The sequence below is a fragment of the Camelus dromedarius genome, chromosome 9 (assembly GCF_036321535.1).
Source record: "Camelus dromedarius isolate mCamDro1 chromosome 9, mCamDro1.pat, whole genome shotgun sequence".
NCBI lineage: Eukaryota > Metazoa > Chordata > Mammalia > Artiodactyla > Camelidae > Camelus > Camelus dromedarius.
This window is the reverse complement of record NC_087444.1, coordinates 5,522,276-5,541,267: the sequence shown is the minus strand read 5'-3', so window position 1 is coordinate 5,541,267 and position 18,992 is coordinate 5,522,276. Positions and strand designations below refer to the sequence as shown.

The following is an 18,992-nucleotide window of genomic DNA, read 5'->3' as shown; positions in this document are numbered from 1 at the left end:
TCATGTTTATTTTCACTATTAGTGACTAATGAAATACAATCTTCTGGAAAGAATGGTTAATGAGAAACAATCTACTTGCATGCTAAAACAGGATGACCATGTTAACGATACATCGTTACTGTCCAGTGTCAACTGTACACATTCCTAACAGAAATAATGCTCCTGAAAAGCTGTTTCTAATAACATCAAAACAAAAACAGCTATTTTCTACCATGCAAGTTATAATTTCAAGGCTGTATAAAACAATTTTTCAAAGTACAGGTGAAAAGGAGATTATGTCTATTTCTTGAAAACAGAAAACAAACTAGAAAGCCATAGTAAGGCAGATCTTTGTTGTCCAACACACTGCTTGCCAATAAAAAAAGATTTCTGAAAAAAGCATTAGGGTATTTTAGTTAATAAAATGTGAGGATCATTTAAAACAATTTACTTTTTATTTGATAATCACAAGTCATAGTAACCGTCGTAAGTATCACCTTACGTGTCAACCCTCAACATACACAGTATTATCTTTTTTATTGACTTTAGAGGTTTTTAAAGAGACTGGACTGCAATATATACCAACCTCAGGACAAATTCAGGAGATGGTTCTATCTTTCCCTCCAACTCTCACTAATAAAACTCCATTGTTAATGTTTTTTTCTGATGCTGTTCTCTTTTATAAAGCAAAATGCTAGGGGGAAAGAATTCCAATTAACTGAAAGAAATTGACAAAGATCATAACTAGTATGGAAAGAGTCTGGCTGGCTCTGTCACTCAAGCTGCCTTTACACAGCAATGATTCCCAGGGCTTGGACAACAAAACAAAACAGAAGCCACAGAGTAGTGGGCTCCCAACCCCAAGGATTGTAACTTAGTTCAGGATGGCCTAAGAGTCCTATTTTTTATGAGCAATCCATATGACAAGACCGTAGGTGGGCTCTGTAAAGAACACTATAAACTTTCTTCCCCAAAACATAAAGGTCCATTTCGCCTGCTAAATGCATTCCCAGTGCTTGAGTGATATTTTTTCATTTCTCATTCATCTGAACAACTATCACTACAGAAGCAGAGAGGTATGCTTGAGATTCTCTTCCCAAACTCATATTCTTTGCCTATAAATTTTATGTAACCTCTGTTGCTTTAATGAGCATAAAAATATAGCAACTGAATTACAAAGTTTAGAACCAACTCATTTCATAATACACTGAGATGTACGTGGGTGGCTGAAAGAAAAGAAGGGGTCGACAGCAAACTAGATGCTGGGAAAGTTGTGACATGGGTTGAAAAAGTCCTAACACCTATAGTATGCCACACACCACGGCAGGTTCTAGGAACAAAGCAGATATGGTACCCGTTCTTTTATAATTACAGTCTGACAGAAAATACAGACATTTAACAAATAATTATAAATTTGATGTGTAGTGGTGAGAACTAAGAAATGAGGGATCTAATCCAGTTGAAAGGTTATGGAAGACCTCTCTGAGAAGAGACTTCTAAACTGACACTTGAAAGAGGGAGGTCAGGAGTTGGGCATAAAGAGATGAAAACAGTTTCAGCGAACAGAACAGCAACTTGTAAGCCTGTGAGATAAGAGAATAGAGCATATGCAAGCAACTTAAACAGTCCAATACAGTCAAAAAGGTGGGAGGTAAGACCAGAAAAGCAAGCTGACAAATGATTGAGTTTTGTAAGCTCTGTTAAGGATGGAGGACATTATACTAAGGACAAAAATCAGTCAGTGAAGGGCACTGAGAGAGAAGAAATACGACTTTGAGATCCACTCTTAATACTCAAAAGTGATGGGGTTAGTCAGAAGGCCAATGAAGTAAGGATTTAAGAGATGACAGATTTGTGCTACTCAAACTGTGGTTCATGGATTAGCAGCCCGAGTCACCTCGTAAAGCAAAGGAGTTTGTATCAGCATTTATATTTATAGCAACATCGACACTAAACATACGCCGATCTGCATTCTGCTACAAGCTCCTTGTAGCTTCAGAGATCAAAACTTTGAATAACACTGACAGACTATGGTGATAGCAAGAGACTTGGAGACAAAAGGGTAGATTAAAGGAAAATTTAGGATCTAGAATTGGGACAATTTGGTGACAGGCTGAAAGGAAGAAGAACAAAGAAGATTCAATGTTTCCTGGCTTGATTCTTAGACTAATTGGTACTTTGACCTTTGCTGACACAGGGAATACTGGAAGTTGAACAGGTTTTTGGTGGGTGGGGGTTTTTTGGGTGGGGGAGGTGTGACAGGAGTTGAACTGAACATGCTAAAGTTTGAAGGTGCCCCATGGTCTGATGCTTTCCTAGCCTGTGTCTCTCAAATGTGGTGTGAACTAGGAAAAGTGATGTGAGTACTGTGAGAATCACAAAGGTGTAACTGAGCTGTAAGGTCAAGTGAGGTTCACCTGGCAGGTAGGGAAGGAGCCATCAGAGAGGCAGATGAGAAGTGTCAGAGACCTGGAGAAAAGAGGGTTTTAACACAGGAAACGGTTCAGTGTCAAATGTTACCCAGAAGTTAGGGTAGATAAAGACCAAGCAGTTCTGTTGAGATCACAGAACTGAAATGGGAAGAACAATTCACGTAAATGGGAGCTGAAACCAAGTTACAGTAGGTAGAGAAATAAGAAGGGGATAGTAAGTATAAACTGCAAACGAAAACAGCTTATTTAAGAAGTCTGGTTATAAATGAAAAAAAGAGAGACGTGGTAAGATTATGTGGAGTTACGGGTAAATTCACTTTAAAAAAGTGAGAGAGGCTTAAGCACCCTTGAAATGCTAGTGAGAAGCAGCCAACAGAAAGAAACACATGAGACAGAGAAGACCACAGAGGGCAAAGGCTCTCAGGAGGCAGGGCAGGGATGGGATCTAGCATTTTCTGGTCTCAGAAATATCTCCTTTCATTTAGAAGGGAAAGGTATGTGTGGGTATAAGCAGATTTTGCGAGAAAAGTTGGAGTTTTCGCCTGATGGTTTCTATTTTTTCTGAGAAGCAGTAAGTATGGTCATAAGAGTGAAGAGAGACTTGGTGGAAGGAGAAATGTCTGACACAGTAATTGTGCAAAATAGGGGAACATGCTGACTGGAGAAATGTGGTGAGATTTTTCAAGGAGAGGAGAGGGTCTATTTGTAGTTAAACTGGTACTAATTGTTAGATTATGTGATACTCCCTAGGTATATACTCAACAATCTAGATAAAAGCATGAAGAAAAATTACTGGAGCCATCAAAAGTGTACGTTTTAATAAGGAGTCTGGATTACAAGATAATGGGGCAAGCAAGTAAAAAACCAACTCCTTTTTCTTTCTCCAACATGTAAAATATAGTTGAGTTCAGATAACAGAATTAAAGCTTAAAAAAATAATTACCTTTCTTAAAATTACGATTGTATATCTTCACAGAGACCTGAGAGAGTGTGTATGAACATTCACAGACACCAATAGTTTAATACTTATTTTCTGTGCACAGAGGATTGGTTAAACGAAAACCTCAAATATTTAAAGATATACATATAAACTACTTTCTCCACTGAACTATATAGCCCAAATGCAGTATAATTCCAAATCAAATTCCACTGGTCCTTTACCAAATACTCTTCCTCTGGATCAGAAGGGAATGGCAAAGAAAATATTCCGCATTAAAAAAAATGTTCACTGTATTTAAATTTCTTTGAAGTTGTGAAAAATGCCATTGAGAAGATGGCTTCAGATTGTCTGCTACTGATAAAGGCTCATACTGCAATGATTTTGGTAACTCTTTAAATATAAAACATCTCCAAAGTTGGAGGGCTGGGACATGTTAACAAAGATAATTATTAAAAAATAAATCAAAGAAAGAAAAGAAAGAAAAGAAAGAGGAAGGAAGGAAGGAAGGAAGGAAGGAAGGAAGGAAGGAAGGAAGGAAGGAAGGAAGGAAGGAAGAAAAGAAAAAAATTCTAATTGTTAATTTATTCCTGAAAAGGGAAATAAAATATGATTAGATCATGCCAACTGAGAACCAGTGAGAGCAACATACTGGAAAAAAGTAAACTGAAAAAATGTCTATCTTAAAAATACTGTACATTATAAGTAATTTACCTCTCTGAATCTTAGCACAGCTGTGTATAAGAACCATTCCTGTTCTGATTATAACATAGAAAAAAAAGAGATAACAGAATTTGGAAAACCATTTCAACTATGCTATTATTCCCAGTATAGCTTTTCTGCTACCTGAAGCTATTTCTGCGCCCCAAGTGATATTCTAAGGATGGAACGCAATGGAACAGTAACTTTAAATGGCTGCGGTTCCATACAAGTCTTCTTGATCTGGAGGAAGCACTGGTAACAGACCATAATAGTCTGAAAGTGAAAGAGTGAAAGGGAGAAAAAGAAGTAAGACAAATACAAGTAGAGAGAGCAGATTTAAAATGGTTTAGTAACAATGGCTTCGTCGTAAATATTTAATAGTTTAATAATGGAATAATAGTAACAATGAGATAATACGGCACAAGAAGTTAATGAGACAGAGAAAGGTAGATTTAAATCAACGTACAAACAGAAGATTAGGCATTTACTAAGCAAAGATGTGGTACAGTTTTCAACAGCAGCCATGTCATGGGTAGATTTTACTTCTTTAAATAGTTTCTTACCCTCATATGTTACAACAACAAAAAGGTAAATGATGTGAATGAAAAGAACCCACACAGAAAACCTGTGTTTTAAAAAAATATTTTAAAAGAATATTGAAAATAAGCTGAGAGCCTATCATAGCAATTGAGCCACATGTGTATTGATACATTTCAGCCAAACTATTTTACAGTTAAATTAACTGCTTTGAAACTCCCACTGGAAAACTTAAAATTTTATACAGAAAGGCATGCACAATACAATCTTCTGCTCTAGCCTCAAGAGCACGAAACTTTTGGCCCTAAATCAAACAAAAATGCAAAATAAGCCTATATCATAGGTAACTAAACATATAATTATTGTTAAAATAAGCATTTTTTTATTACAAATACTAAGCTTTTATAGTATTATTTTACTGAAACCAACCTGTGCCACCTAAAATGCTCTGTATATGGTATTACTAAGTTATCCCAGTATTAATATTATATATATAGAGATATCTCCATCCGCCATCAAAAATATCACCATCTTAAAAACAGCTAGACTTACTAGTTTTGCTTGCTGAGCATTAACTGGATCACCGTACTGGAGGAGAGCTTGAAACTGGTTATTTTTTGTAAATGTGATTATCTTCAATACAGCACCAAACTTCGAAAATATCTGTTAAAACATTAAAATCGAAACAAATTTTATCTATTGTATTATTATTTCTCCAATTTACAGATTAACATGCCAATTAGATTACACTTACTTGGTGAAGAACGTCAAGTGTTACCGGGTAATACATGTTGTCAATAATTATTCTAAGCACTGGACTCTGGGCGGGAGTCACTGCACTCTCACTGACCGTGGTGCCACTAAGAGGGGTATTTGCTGTCTGGACAGCTGTCACAGCTTGAAGAACGGCCTGAGCACGCTGAAAATGGAAAGATAAGCACCTTAGAAACTTCCCTGGTATTTTCAACATATACAGATCAAATAAAATCTAACACTCAAATACTTCTGAGCACCTGCCAGGGACCAGGTATTGTCTGTTTATAATTCAAGAATTCTAGTAGTATTTACTTCAAAACAATTATCTAGGGGTCGAGACCTGTGGAAAACACAGGCAATGTAGCTTATTCTCAAAAGAACAAGACTTAGTCTGACAGATTCATATAATCATAAAATGTGTAATTCATAAAATGTTTTAAACAGAAACTTTGAGAGAACAATAAAACTTTAACATATTCACTCATAAAAAAGGCACATAGTGAACTTCCACAAGGGGGTTATAAGATTATCGAAAAACTCCAATAAAACTTATGTCTAATAAATCCTAAAAGAGAAATATTCAGATACAAATTAAGTCTTTTTTCATAGTAGTGTAAATTCTGAAATCAGAATCTTTAAAACAGAAAATGATGTATACCATGGTACAAAGCCAAAAAATTTTCAGGAACACTTCAAGATAAAATATAAAGTATATTCCCATACATTTTATGGTATCTAATACACCATTAAGTACAAAACATTATTATTTTATGTAGGACTAGTAAGATATTGCTAACTGAATCATGACATCAACTATTATAGGTTGACATGACATGTTAATTTGAGATTTTAAAATGTGAAAAAATATACATATGGAATTGAAAAAATACAGCATTTTTTTGTGAAACCTGTCTACTAACTCATGTTGAATGCTCCAAAAATATTGCGTTTATTCTATTATGCCTTTCCTATTTAACAACAGGACAAAACTGACAAAATTCACTGATAAGGAAATACTTTCTTTCTGCCTTATCTCAGGTCAGAAAACCTATGTAAAGGCGAATTAACTGTTAAATATATAATAATGACAAATACCGCTACACTGCTTCATAGTTTGAAAAAAGTCTACTGGCAGATGAGCAGGAATATAAACAGAGCACAGTGACGAATGAAAAGGAAGGAGAACACAAAAGAATTGGGACACTTATGCGAATAAAGAATGATCAGTGCTCGCTTCAGCAGCTCATACACTAAAACTGGAACAATACAGAGATGATGAGCACGGCCCCTGTGCAAACATGACACCCAAATTCATGAAGTGTTACATGTTTCTGGACCTAGTAGCTAATGTGGTGGTGGGTAATCATTGTGCAAAATATAAATATATCAAATCAACAAGTTGTATACCTTAACCCTCACACAATGCTTTATGTCAATTATATCTCAAAAAAGCTGGGGGGGCGGGTGGTGATCATTTCAATGTAACATATAACCAGGAAATAATACAGCTTGTAACTCAAAGAGATCACATACTCATCTAGTCAAACTTCATCACTTATATACTAATTAAATAAAACATAACCTATAAATGTATTTTAGCTAAAGTGACTCATTAATTGAAGTCCAACATTTTGAAACATGGTAAATATTTGATGCATTTACATTACTATGGAGAACATAGTTATAAAAAAAGGGATAAAGATTTCTATAGCAATTATTTATTCATTTAAATGTTTGAATATATTTAACTCAATACATATTTAAATGAAATACTCTCAGTAGCTCATTGCAGCATCCCTTTCTTCATGAGGGAGCACATTTTTACATACCTTCGTGTATTACATAACAAGCATGGAAGTTATCACAACTTAGAACAATACTGTAGCTTCCTCTGCAACCCCCGTCACCCCGTCTGCTTTGCCCTACTCACCCCCACCAGTATTATCCTGGGTATCCTTCCGCAGATACCATCTACAGGTACAAGCACGTATGTATATACATACTCCATACAAGCCATAAAACATCACAAATCGAATTTATCTGTGAAAGGACAGTCTAGGTAAAAAACAGAACATTACCAACTCTCCAGGAGCCATATACATGCTTTCTTTCTTCCAGTTATATACATGGAATCACATAGTACCTGTTCTACTTTGGTCTGGCTTCTTCCAGTAAACATTATTTTATGTTCATCCAAGTTCTGGAGGCACCAGTAGCTTGTTCATTCTTTTTGCCAGACAGTATTCCAATGAATGAATATACCACAACAATTTCTACTGCTGCTGAACATTTGGATCATTTACAGCTTTGGGCTATTGCATACAGTATGCCATGAACTTTCTCATATACATCTTTTGATGCACTTCTGTATGTGTTTTTTCAGGTATGTAATCAGTAGACTTACTAAGTCAAAGAATATGTATATGCTCAGCTTTAGTAGATTATTTCAAGGTTTTAAAAATGATTCTACCAATTTACATTCCCATCACATATTTACGAGAGTTCAAGCTTCTCTACATTTGTTCCCACATTTGGTATTACCTGGCTAAATTTTAGCCAATATAGTAGTAGATGGCAGTATCTCATCATGATTTTAATTTGTATTAAAGGTTCTTAATCCAAACCTAATCCACTCTGTGGATCAGAGCATAGCTTTGAAGGAAACTAGCTAACGGGAAACCTGAAGGTGTCTAACAATGGGGCATATGAAGGGTAGGATGGAAAGATGGTGCAAAGGCAAGCAGGCCACAATATTCCAGGCAAATGTGACAGCACAGAAACAAAATGGACTCAAAAGACAAAACAAGAGAAAGCGTGCCACGTTACAGGATCTACAATTACTACTGGAATAAGAAGCGCTGGCAGCTAGGGTGAGAGGATTCCTCAGATGTAAACAGCAGTCATCTCAGAAATGGCCTTTATCCTGAGCGTGAAAAGGATGTGCTACAAGGGAGTAACTTAGTGAGATTTGTGCATTCTAGAAAGACAGTGTATATACACATACATACTTGGCTGTACTAGAGAGAAAGAATTTAAGAAGAAGAAGTAACAGAGTAGACAAATAAGAGAGCTATTTTAGTAAAATAGCCAAGGTATGATTGTGTCAGAGCTACTGAAGTAGCAGAAAGATGAAGAAAAGTGGGCAGATACCGAGAAGAGTGAATTCACAGGACTTGATAATCTATAATCTGACCAAAGGTTATGGAAGAATTCATGGCTGACACACTCATTTGCCTCTTCTATTACAAAAACCTATTAAAATGCCTATAAACGAATACAAAATGGAATAAATACAGACACTGAAGACAGAAGGGCATCACTAGCTGAGAATAATTTAATCAAATTCCTGGAACACAGAAAATGAATGGAACCAAATGGACAGAAGACGTAGTGAACACAGAGCATACAGGGTTTGCACCGGTAGCCACAGGAATCAGAGTAGAAATTAGGAGGCACACCAAGAGGAGAGAGAAGCTGAAAACAAGAGGATTAACAGAAAGTCCTGCTAACAAACAGCTGAACTCCTCTTCCTCCCCACCCTCAACCATACCCCCCATAATTAAACAACAATAACAATTAAATGCTTCCTTAAAATGAACTTCAAAGGGAGTTCTGTTGCCAAGAATAAAGATCTCTGGCATTTGGGGGGAATCACAGCTTAGTATCCAACTCCTCATTTCTCTAGAGGAAAGCATCCAAGTCCAATAAAACCTAACTGTCCGTTCTGAAATATAAACAGACAATGGGGGGGGGTTGGAAGAGGAGAGAGAACAAGATAAACATAACAACTAAGACTAGTGAAAGAGATACAGTGAAGTATTTAAAAAAACACCACTGATCAGTATTCTTAAAGAACTGTGAAGTCACAAAGTATGACCAAGTGCAATGTAAAAAGGAGGATCAAAGAAGATTAAAGGGCTTTTGAAAATAAAAAATATGGCTACCAAAAACTGCTTTTCCAACAGAGGGAATATTGCTTTAACTGATCCCTGTGTCTGTAGCAAGTGCCGTAGTCCCTGACCACGCTGAAGTCTGGTCCTCAAACATCACCTCCTCATGAGGTTTTCACTGCTCATCCTATTTAAAATTACAAATTCCCCCTCCTCAACCACGCATCTATCTATAGATGCCTTATCTTTATCCTTTACACATCATTCCATTTGAATCTTTTAGAATGAGAGTGCATTCATGAATTACTTTACTGGAAATACTAACACGCAGAATAAAGTTGGGATATTAAATGCTATTTAAACTCCATGTAAAAAGAATAAAGAATAAATATTTTCGTTTACTATTTGCCCTTGTGATAAATTCTGAGAAGTACAACTTCTGGTTCAAAAGAAATGAAAATTATCACCAGATTATAAAAACAAAAACAATTGAAATTTTAGCCTTATCTTTGAAGCAAAAAGTTTTACAAGATTATTTTTCATAAAGTATCAAAATATCTTGTTACCCTTTATAAAGGTTAAAATCTATAAGGAATTATTTTCCATTAAATATTGAATAAGACAAAAGCTAGACACAGTTTAGATTTTACTGAAACGGAAAGATGTAACTAGCTAAAAACTACATTAAAAGAGCTTAAATTTTCAGACCAGTTTTTACTGCAGTCCTATGTATTTACATCTAAAACCGTTCTTATATTTTTCCTTAAAAAATCAATTTTGAATAATATCTTCTACATCATTTTTTAAAAGATCAATATATTCATATATTCTTCTATTTTTTTCTCCAGGAAAACCATGAATACATCTTCATAAGAATTTTTCCATAAAAAATTCAGACCTATAAAAAGTCAAATAACCAAAGGCACTGAACTGCATACACTCAAGTCTAAGCAGCAGAGCTATATGAACAGCTGATGCTTAAGTCCTACCTCCTAGACAGTGTCTACACGAAAATTTTAGTTTGCACAAAGAAAGAGAACCTTAAAAGCTCTGAAAAAATACTATTTAACTAGTATCCAGTACCAACTTGAAATACAGAAATAACAGGCTGTATATACTTTTTATAAATTAACATAATATTTACTACGTAGGGACATACTGCAAGAAAATACTGTAAAAATAGTTTTTAAAACTGCCCACAGAAAGATCTTCTGAATGGTTAACATTCTTATTTTCTATTACCATGTTTATGAGATTCTTAGTATGTTCTGGGCCATTTTATTTGTGTGCTGCACATACTCACTTGGTTTAATGTATTATCTGTTTTTAGTTCTTTGTGATTGGAGTACTGGATGTAAATCGGTTGATTACGAAGATGAGGTGTCACAGCAGAATAGTAATTAACCATAGTAACAGCTGCTTCCTCTGTTGCTAGTTCCAAAAATGCCTGGAAATTCAAATAGCAAAAATTTTAATACTGTGAATTAAACTCAAGTAGGGTGAACTTCAATGTCTGTGTAATCTACTTAGCTCATTAGAAAGATCAGTGTCTAGCATATAGCCTTTCAAGTTACATTTAGATGCCCTAGCAGGTAGAAGTAGAAATCTTTTATTGAAATTTAAGTATACAATTAAAGCTAACTTCGAAAGAAAGCTCTCTGAGCACATCATGGAAGACTTGCCGTCCACTTCTGATTTTTCACACACCACAAACATACCTCCCCCAACAAAGGCTAGAGGAAGTAAAATCTAAACATTTTCTAGCACCAAAATTTTACCACTCCTAACTTAAGAGTACATAAGAGATCTCCAAGTCATTTTTAAAGCAGTGTAATTTAATAGAGACAAAGAAAAAAATTAAGTATCAGATTATTAGCAACATTAACTATATTTAAGAGAATATTAAACTTCTCTAAATTCTTCTATATGGCATCATTAGAAACTTTAAAACAAAATTTGATTTTTAATATATCTGGGCCCTACTGCTACCAGTGCATCTATTCAATACAGAATATCTAGAATTAATGGCTGCATTTTTTTCCTAATGCTATCAGATAAGTATTTCCCTGGAATAAGCTTAGAGGACAAGACGCTACTAGTGTCCCTACTGATTTCTGGTATTACAAACAGCAAAGCCACAATAAAAGAAATACTTCATCTGTACTTCCCACGAGGTCACTGAACAATGGTTCAATTAGAGTTGAGTCCTAAAGTGAATTCAAAAGGTAAAATTTGAAAACTATGGTGATTTATTCATTTTAGCTCCCTAGCATTAGCTTCCCGAACACAGCTACCAGGGAAAGTCAGAGTAAGACTTCTGTCATGTTCTCTGAGAAAAGCAACTTACTATATACCACCTTCTAATCAGGCGATAGCTAATTCACACCTGCTGGATAGCTTCGGGGTTAACGTTTTGTAAATTCTCAAAGAAGTATACCTGATTTTTTCCTTTCAGCATAAGGATGTTGGTCACCTTACCAAACGGTAAGCCTAATGCAATAACCTCAGTTTCTGTCACTTCACCAGGTAATTTTCGAATATGAAGTACACGAGAAGGAGCACCATCCATTTTATCTTCTCCTTTAAATTTTTTACTGTCATTACCATTGGCTGAAAGACATTTAAAAAAGTCTTTATTAATTTTCCTTATTCGTGTAAAAAAAAAAACCACAAAAAAACTTTAACAAAGAACTTACAAACATAGCTGAACATACCTGAGTAACTCCTGAAAAGTCCAATTCTGAGCTTTCAAAGTAATGGAGAAAATCATACCCACCAATTACTACTAAGTGAAATTATCAATTATATTACTATTGGGCAACTGTATTTCTCAACAGTGTATGTGAGGAGTAATAAGTGATAATCAAAAATATTAAAATACAATTTCACAAAGAATGGCCCAATGGCTATAGAACACAATTATTTTACAATTCAATCAGCTTACTAGAGACTAAGAGAAACACCAAAAAAAGTGAAAAATCTGACTTAGCAAAAATAAGAGATTATAATTTTACCTGAGAAATTCTAAACTGTTCAACTTGGAAGGTATGCTAAAAAATGCGATCAAAGAAGGCGATGCGGTAAAAATAATTACGCAGTCATTCCACATTATGGCTTACAATCCTCTACTTAAATATTTTGTTGTTATCAACATCTACCTACTGTAAATCATTCATGGACTTAATTATCTTATTCTGTTACTCTGAGCTTTAAAGTAAACTGATATATTTTAACCAACAAAGTAGTTGCCTTTTATTCCAAAGCTTCACCAAAAAATGAAAACAAAAAACAAAACAAAATGAAAAAAATCAAATTTACTGAAGATGCAATACAATAACTGGTACTTTGGTGGTTCTTAATCTTCTAAGAACTAAAGACTACTTCCGAGACTGTAACTAAAATGAAGAATCCTTACACACGGAGAAACATACTTCATTTTGCATATAATTTTTGCTACTTTATGGTATATCCCCTAAAACATTCACCACTATTAAACACTAAGACTATCTTGATCTTCTAAGTGTCTTAAAAATGTACTCAAACATTGATTCTTTAAACACTTATTGAGTATCAAAAATGTGTCTGGCGCTGTTTTAGGTTCTGGGGGTACAACAGTGAACTGAAAGCAGGATGATCTCCGATGCTCCCCTGCAGTCTAATGGGAGAGGTGGACTGCCTAGGACACGAACCAGTTTCTTATAGTGATTAAGTCTATGAAGAAAATAAAGCAGAGGAATGTCACGAAAAGTAACTTAGCAGAGGATTAGAAGGTGATGTGATAGTGATTTTATTAGATCATCAAGAGATAATACGTGAACTCACTTGATAGGTGTACCTTGAAGTGTCAATAGTCACAGTCCAAGAGTTTCCCTCAAGTTTATACACATGAACGGACAGCAAATTAATTAAAAATCCCCTTAGGTTGATTTTGCACGAAGAGTAGTGAGCTCTGGTTTCTGAACACATTACCAGAAAAATCTTGCTATCTAGCTCTTCTTCACTCCAGAAATACCAAAAACTTCAAAAAGCTCTCCACACATCCTTTCATAGGTAACGAAGATTAGTGTGTGCACAGGCACCCACACTTGTCAGAAAGAAGAAAGAGACTGAATTTCGTATTTTGCGGCATCTATCTCACAAAATCTTCACTGGGTCAGCTAAATGATAATGTAAACCAGAGCAGGTAATCAGAAATACACATGTACCTTAACACACATAACTGGCACACAGACGCACATTCTTTTAAAAGCCTTTTCTTAGAAAAGCAATCTGAGTACAGATTCCTGATAGCTTGTGCTCCTGTTCTTTCATCTGTTTGAGCAACAAGAACAAGCATTTCATAATTCAACCTAGTCCTCCTATGAGTTACAGCTTATGGTATCAGGAAACTCAAAACAGCAAATTTCAGTTTTTCCTAATTTAGTCATTTTCCTTCTGGGTAAAAGGCAAGAAAAAACACAATAGACACTACCTATCACAACACATACAGGGAGAAAAAAGGCTTCCCTTTTCAAAGGATTCTCAGAATATGAACCCCCAAAGACAAAAGCCTGCCCAAGCCTATTAAGATATACAAGGGTTATTTGTTTTGAATTTATGTTGGGTTATTTCTAGACAGTGAATGCTGAATAAGAGAGCTGAAAATAAAGAAACAGAGGTAGGGGAGACAGTTTTAACAGAGAAGATAACTTTTTTTTTTTTGAGATAGATAAGATTCTACTTTTTTTTGTGCTAATACTTAACATACACTGAGGGTAGCCTACATGCCAGGTACTTCACAACTCTAAGGTTGTTATTGTGAACCATCAACCCCACTTACAGCCCACAGCTATGCAAGTTAGCCAAGGCCAGAGAGCTACCAAGTGGTAAAGACAGGAAGTGGCAAAAAAAAAAGGATTAAAACTCAGGGAGTATGACTCCACAGCCTGTGCTCTCAACACACTACACTACAGGAGGACCCCAAAGAAAAGCTTCACATAATATATAATGGCCTAAGGAGAACCTGTTCCTTTCTTCCAACTCCACTGCCAACATTTACATTCTCGCTCTTTATACTATCCGATACTCCTCTCAGTTATTGACAGCTTCAGAGAGGGCGGCTACTACATACTCATATTTTAGTGCTATGTATTACGACAGTCTTAATCTTAAATAATAGTACTATGAGAATATAAAATTCGGAAATGACTTCTTTAATTATATAATTAAGCCTACTTTCATAAATAAAAATACCCCAACCCTGGGAAAGAAAAAGGGCACAAAACGTGTGTCCCTCAGCTTACAAAACATGTATGCCATTTATTACTCTGTCAGAGAGGTATGCAAGACGAGGTCTTTCTGGGTTATAAACCTATGATCCTTTAGAAGGCCAAGTACAATAATTCGGACTTCATTCCATGACCCTTTCCATTCATTTCCCAGGTAAATTCAGAAACTTTTGGTTTGGGTATGTAAAACAAGGAACAGTTAAAATAAATTTTAAGAATTTATGCAATAATGGATGTTGCAATGCTTTTACTAGTTGCATATAAATTGTAGAAATGTTCAATTACATCATTTTTCATATACTTTTCAGTCTTCTTAAAAACCTTTTGCTTATGGAGGATGCTGTTCCACTCACAAATTCAAACCAACAAAAACTTATATTTTTTTAATTGATGTACAGTTGATTTACGTTTCAAGTGTACAGCATAGTGATTCAGTTCTACATATATATACATATATACACATATATATATACATTCCTTTTTATCTTCTTTTTCACTATAGGACACTACAAGGTACTGACTATCCAGTTCCCTCGGTTATATAGTAGGCCCTTGTTGGTTATCTATTTTATACATTAACCCAAACTCCTACTTTATCCATCCCTCCCGCCTTTGGATTAAGTTTGTTTTCTGTGTTCGTGAATACTATTTATTTTATAAAGAAGTTCATTTGTATCATTTTTTTAAGATTCCACATGTAAGTGGTATATATTTGTCTTTGACTTAGTTCACTTCATATGATAATCTCTAGGTCCATCCATGTTGCTGCAAATGGCATTATTTCATTCTTTTTTATGGCTGAATAATATTCCAGTGTGTGTGTGTGTGCACACACACCCCCCCCCACACACACACACACATCTTCTTTATCCAGTCATCTGTCAATGGACATTTAGGTTATTTCCATGTCTTGATTATTGCAAATAGGGCTGCAAAATAACAGTGGGGTGCATGTATCTTTTCAAATTTGAGGTTTCTCCAGATATGTGCCCAGGAGTGGGATTGCTGGATCATATGGTAAGTCTTACTTTTAGTTTTTTAAGGAATCTCCATACTATCTTCCATAGTGGCTGTACCAATTTACATTCTCATCAACAGTGTAGAAGGGTTCCTTTTTCTCCACATCCTCTACAGCATTTATTATTTGTAGACTTTTTGAAGATGGCCATTGTGACTGGTGTGAGGTGCTATCTCATTGTAGTTTTGGTTTGCATTTCTCTAACAATTAGTAATGTTGAGCAGCTTTTCATGCACCTGTTGGCCATCTGTATGTCTTCTTTGGAGAGATGTGTTTAGATCTTCTGCCCATTTTTTGATTGAGTTACTTGTTTTTTTTGATATTAAGCTGTATGAGCTGTCTGTATATTTTGGAAATTAGTCCATCGTCAGTTGCATCATATGCTAATATTCTCTCCCATTTTATAAGTTGTCTTTTCATTTTGTTGAGGGTTTCCTTTGCTGTGCAAAAGCTTTTAAGTTTAATTAGGTCCCATCTGTTTATTTTTGTTTTTATTTTCATTACTCTAAGGGGGTGGATCCGAAAGAATCTGCTATGATTTATGTCAAAGAGTACTCTGCCCATGTTTTCCTCTAGTAGTTTTATACTTTTCAAGTTTATTTTTGTAGATGGTGTTAGAGGATGTTTTCATTTTGTTCTTTTACGTGCGGCTGTCCAGTTTTCCCAGAACCACTTATTGAGGAGACTATACTTTCTCCATTGTATATTCTTACCTTCTTTGTCACAGATTAATTGACCTTAAGTGTGTGGATTTATTTCCAGGCTTTCTGTCCTGTTCTACTGATCTGTGTGTCTGTCTTTGTGCGAGTACCATACTGTTTCAATTACTGTAGCTGTGTGGTATAGTCAGAAGTCTGGGAGTATGATTCCTCCAACTCTGTTCTTCTTAAGATTGTTTTGGCTATTTGGGACCTTTTGTGTTTCTGTACAAATTTTGAAATTTTTTGTTCCAGTTCTGTGAAAAAAGCCATTGGTAATTTGATAGGAATTGCACTGAATCTGATCTAGGTTGCCAAGAAGTTTTATAATTTTTAGGTTCTACATTTATATCACAGACCATTTGGAGCTGAGTTTTGTATGAAGTATAGATCTAAGTTGTTTGTTGCTGTTGTTGGTGGCATATGGATATGCTAAAAAATCGTATTTTTTTTCCTTCACTGAATTGCCTTTGTACTTTTATCAAAAACCAGTTGTCTATAGCTGTGTGGCTTTATTTATGGACTCTCCATTCTGTCCCACTGATCTGTTTATCTTTCTTTACGCTAATACGCAATTTTGATCGCTGTAAGCTTTATAGTAACTTTTGATAACACTGAACCAGCCCTCCAACTTTCTATTAGTTTTTAATTATACCTCTTTGTGTCTTTTCAAAGAAACTGTTTCAATATTCAACCTCAGTTTACCAGAATTTTCTTATGTTAAGAGTTAACACTCTTATCATTTCATGTAAAATACAGGAAACTTAAACTGTAAAATTTCATTTATCTTCACTTTGTGCTCTTGTCATATAAACATCTATGTACAGAATGAATCACATATTCCAAAGGCTTCTTTGATAAACAATCTTTCAAAGAAATGTAAAAAATTAAGACACAGCCTTTTTAATTTGTGCTTATGTATTTCCATTACTGGTACTCCTTGTTATTTCCTGCAGAGTCAAGTTTTTGTCTAGTGTCATTCCATTCAGTCTAAAGCACTCTTCTTTCATTTCAATGCAAGGTGTTAGCCTCCTGTGAGGTATCTTTTCTCCTGTCTGTTTATAAGATTTGCTCTTTATTATTAGTTTTCAATAATTTGAATGTTACATGCCTTAGCATGTTTTTTTTAATCTAACTTGGTATTTTTCTTCAAGTTTTATAAGTTTTCAGTTATTACAGCTTCAATTACATGTATATTTAGCCCATTCTTTTACCCCCTCTCTGAAACTCCAGTTACACATATGTGAGCCTGCCTAATTGTCCTAAAGATGCATTTTTTCTTTCTTGAAAACAGAATAATTTCTATCAAACTGTATTCAAGTTCACTAACCTTTCTTCAGTTGACTTCAATCTGCTGTTAGTCTCAACCAGTAAATTTTTCATTTCAAACACTGTATTTTTCAGTTAGTATTTCTTTACGCTTTCTTTATAGTTCTTTTCTCTTAACACATTCTTCCATGTGTTCACTCATTATTTCAATATTTTCTTTTATAGCTTTAAAAATATTTACAGCACTTACCTGCGAATTCCAAAATCTGTATCATACTGAGGTCTATTCCTACTGATGCTTCTTCATGTGATTTGTTATTTTTGATGGTATCCAAGATATCATGGATGACAGTTGTGGGAAGACTGAATCATGCTGTCTTCCTTAAGGGGTGCTGTTTTATTTAGGCAGGCAATTAAATTATCGGTGAAACCTTTATGTCTTGTCAGGCTACACTATCATAGTTTCTTAACTTAGGCTGTCACTACTATAGTGTACAATTCTTTCTCCTAAGCCCTGAGCTTTCTGTAGTCTCAACTGAACGTCTGAGACACTACCTTGCAAGACGTCCGCATTCTGACTTTTCACATCACACAACCTATGGAAATGCCATTCTGGCTCTTAGCCCCAGAGCAGGTCATTTCTGATAGACCATCAGAATCTAGCCTGCACATACGCAGCCCTGCCATTACTCAAAATTCTGAATGAAGTGAGAATCCCCACACTGAATTCTTCCCTCTGACCTATGCCCAAACCCCTGCACAACTCCCTTTATCAGGGTCTTTCTCCACAAATCCCACATGTCTCAGCAGCTTTGAATTCCAATCTCAGTCTCTTCATCACAATGAGGCCTCCTTGCTCTGCTGGGGCTCCACCCCCCTGTGCTACAACAGCAGGGTACCCAAGGCAGAAAAGCCAAAGTATTCATGCGACTCTCACCTCATATGCTCCCTGTATCTCAAGGATGATCTTGTACTGTTTACTCATCAATTCCAAACAACAGCTGTCCCACGTATTTTATTCAGTTTTATAGTTTCTGATTTTGGGGGAAGATGGAGAGAAGGAAAGGCTGCTACCAGTACTCTGTCATAGCCCTACACACTAATTTTAAAAACATTTCCATTATCAATCATTATATGTACTATTTCAAAAAAAATGAAACCAGTAAAGCAGAGATAGATATTCGATCCTATTTGCCCAATTATTTGTACATAGTACCCTGACTATCAAAATCATGGCCTAGTGATTTTCCTTCATAATCATGACACAGAAAATTCAGTAATAATGATATGTGGACCAATTCATCTTAACATCATTATAACTATATTTGGTAAGTACTTCATTATATGTTTTATTTAACTGTCAGGGACGTGTATGTGTGTACATTTACATAAGCAATGGCTACCTAAAAAAAATTTAAATGCTTCCAAGTCTTTTACAGTCTCTGTATTGCCCAATATAATTAATTCCTCAAACAAGTAATTCAGGAAGGGGTTTAGAAAAATGAAA

At 35.3% G+C, this 18,992-nt stretch overlaps 1 protein-coding gene and 1 non-coding gene across 8 annotated transcripts in view; one reads left to right on the top strand and one right to left on the bottom strand.

Annotated features, from left to right (window-relative positions):
* PTBP2 (polypyrimidine tract binding protein 2) overlaps nucleotides 1–18,992 on the bottom strand; it is a 70,291-nt gene that overhangs the window by 26,657 nt on the left and 24,642 nt on the right. For all 7 annotated transcript variants that reach the window (XM_031457653.2, XM_031457654.2, XM_031457655.2 and 4 more), the window contains exons 4-7: nucleotides 11,671–11,843; nucleotides 10,537–10,680; nucleotides 5,342–5,506; nucleotides 5,140–5,250 (exon numbers count right to left, since the gene is read on the bottom strand). In XM_031457653.2, coding sequence (XP_031313513.1) covers nucleotides 5,140–5,250; nucleotides 5,342–5,506; nucleotides 10,537–10,680; nucleotides 11,671–11,843 — 593 coding nt within the window. The remainder of the gene's footprint in view (nucleotides 1–5,139; nucleotides 5,251–5,341; nucleotides 5,507–10,536; nucleotides 10,681–11,670; nucleotides 11,844–18,992) is intronic.
* LOC116155055 (U6 spliceosomal RNA) lies at nucleotides 6,570–6,676 on the top strand. Its single transcript, XR_004139084.1, has one exon. It is a non-coding gene; the product is annotated as a U6 spliceosomal RNA (small nuclear RNA).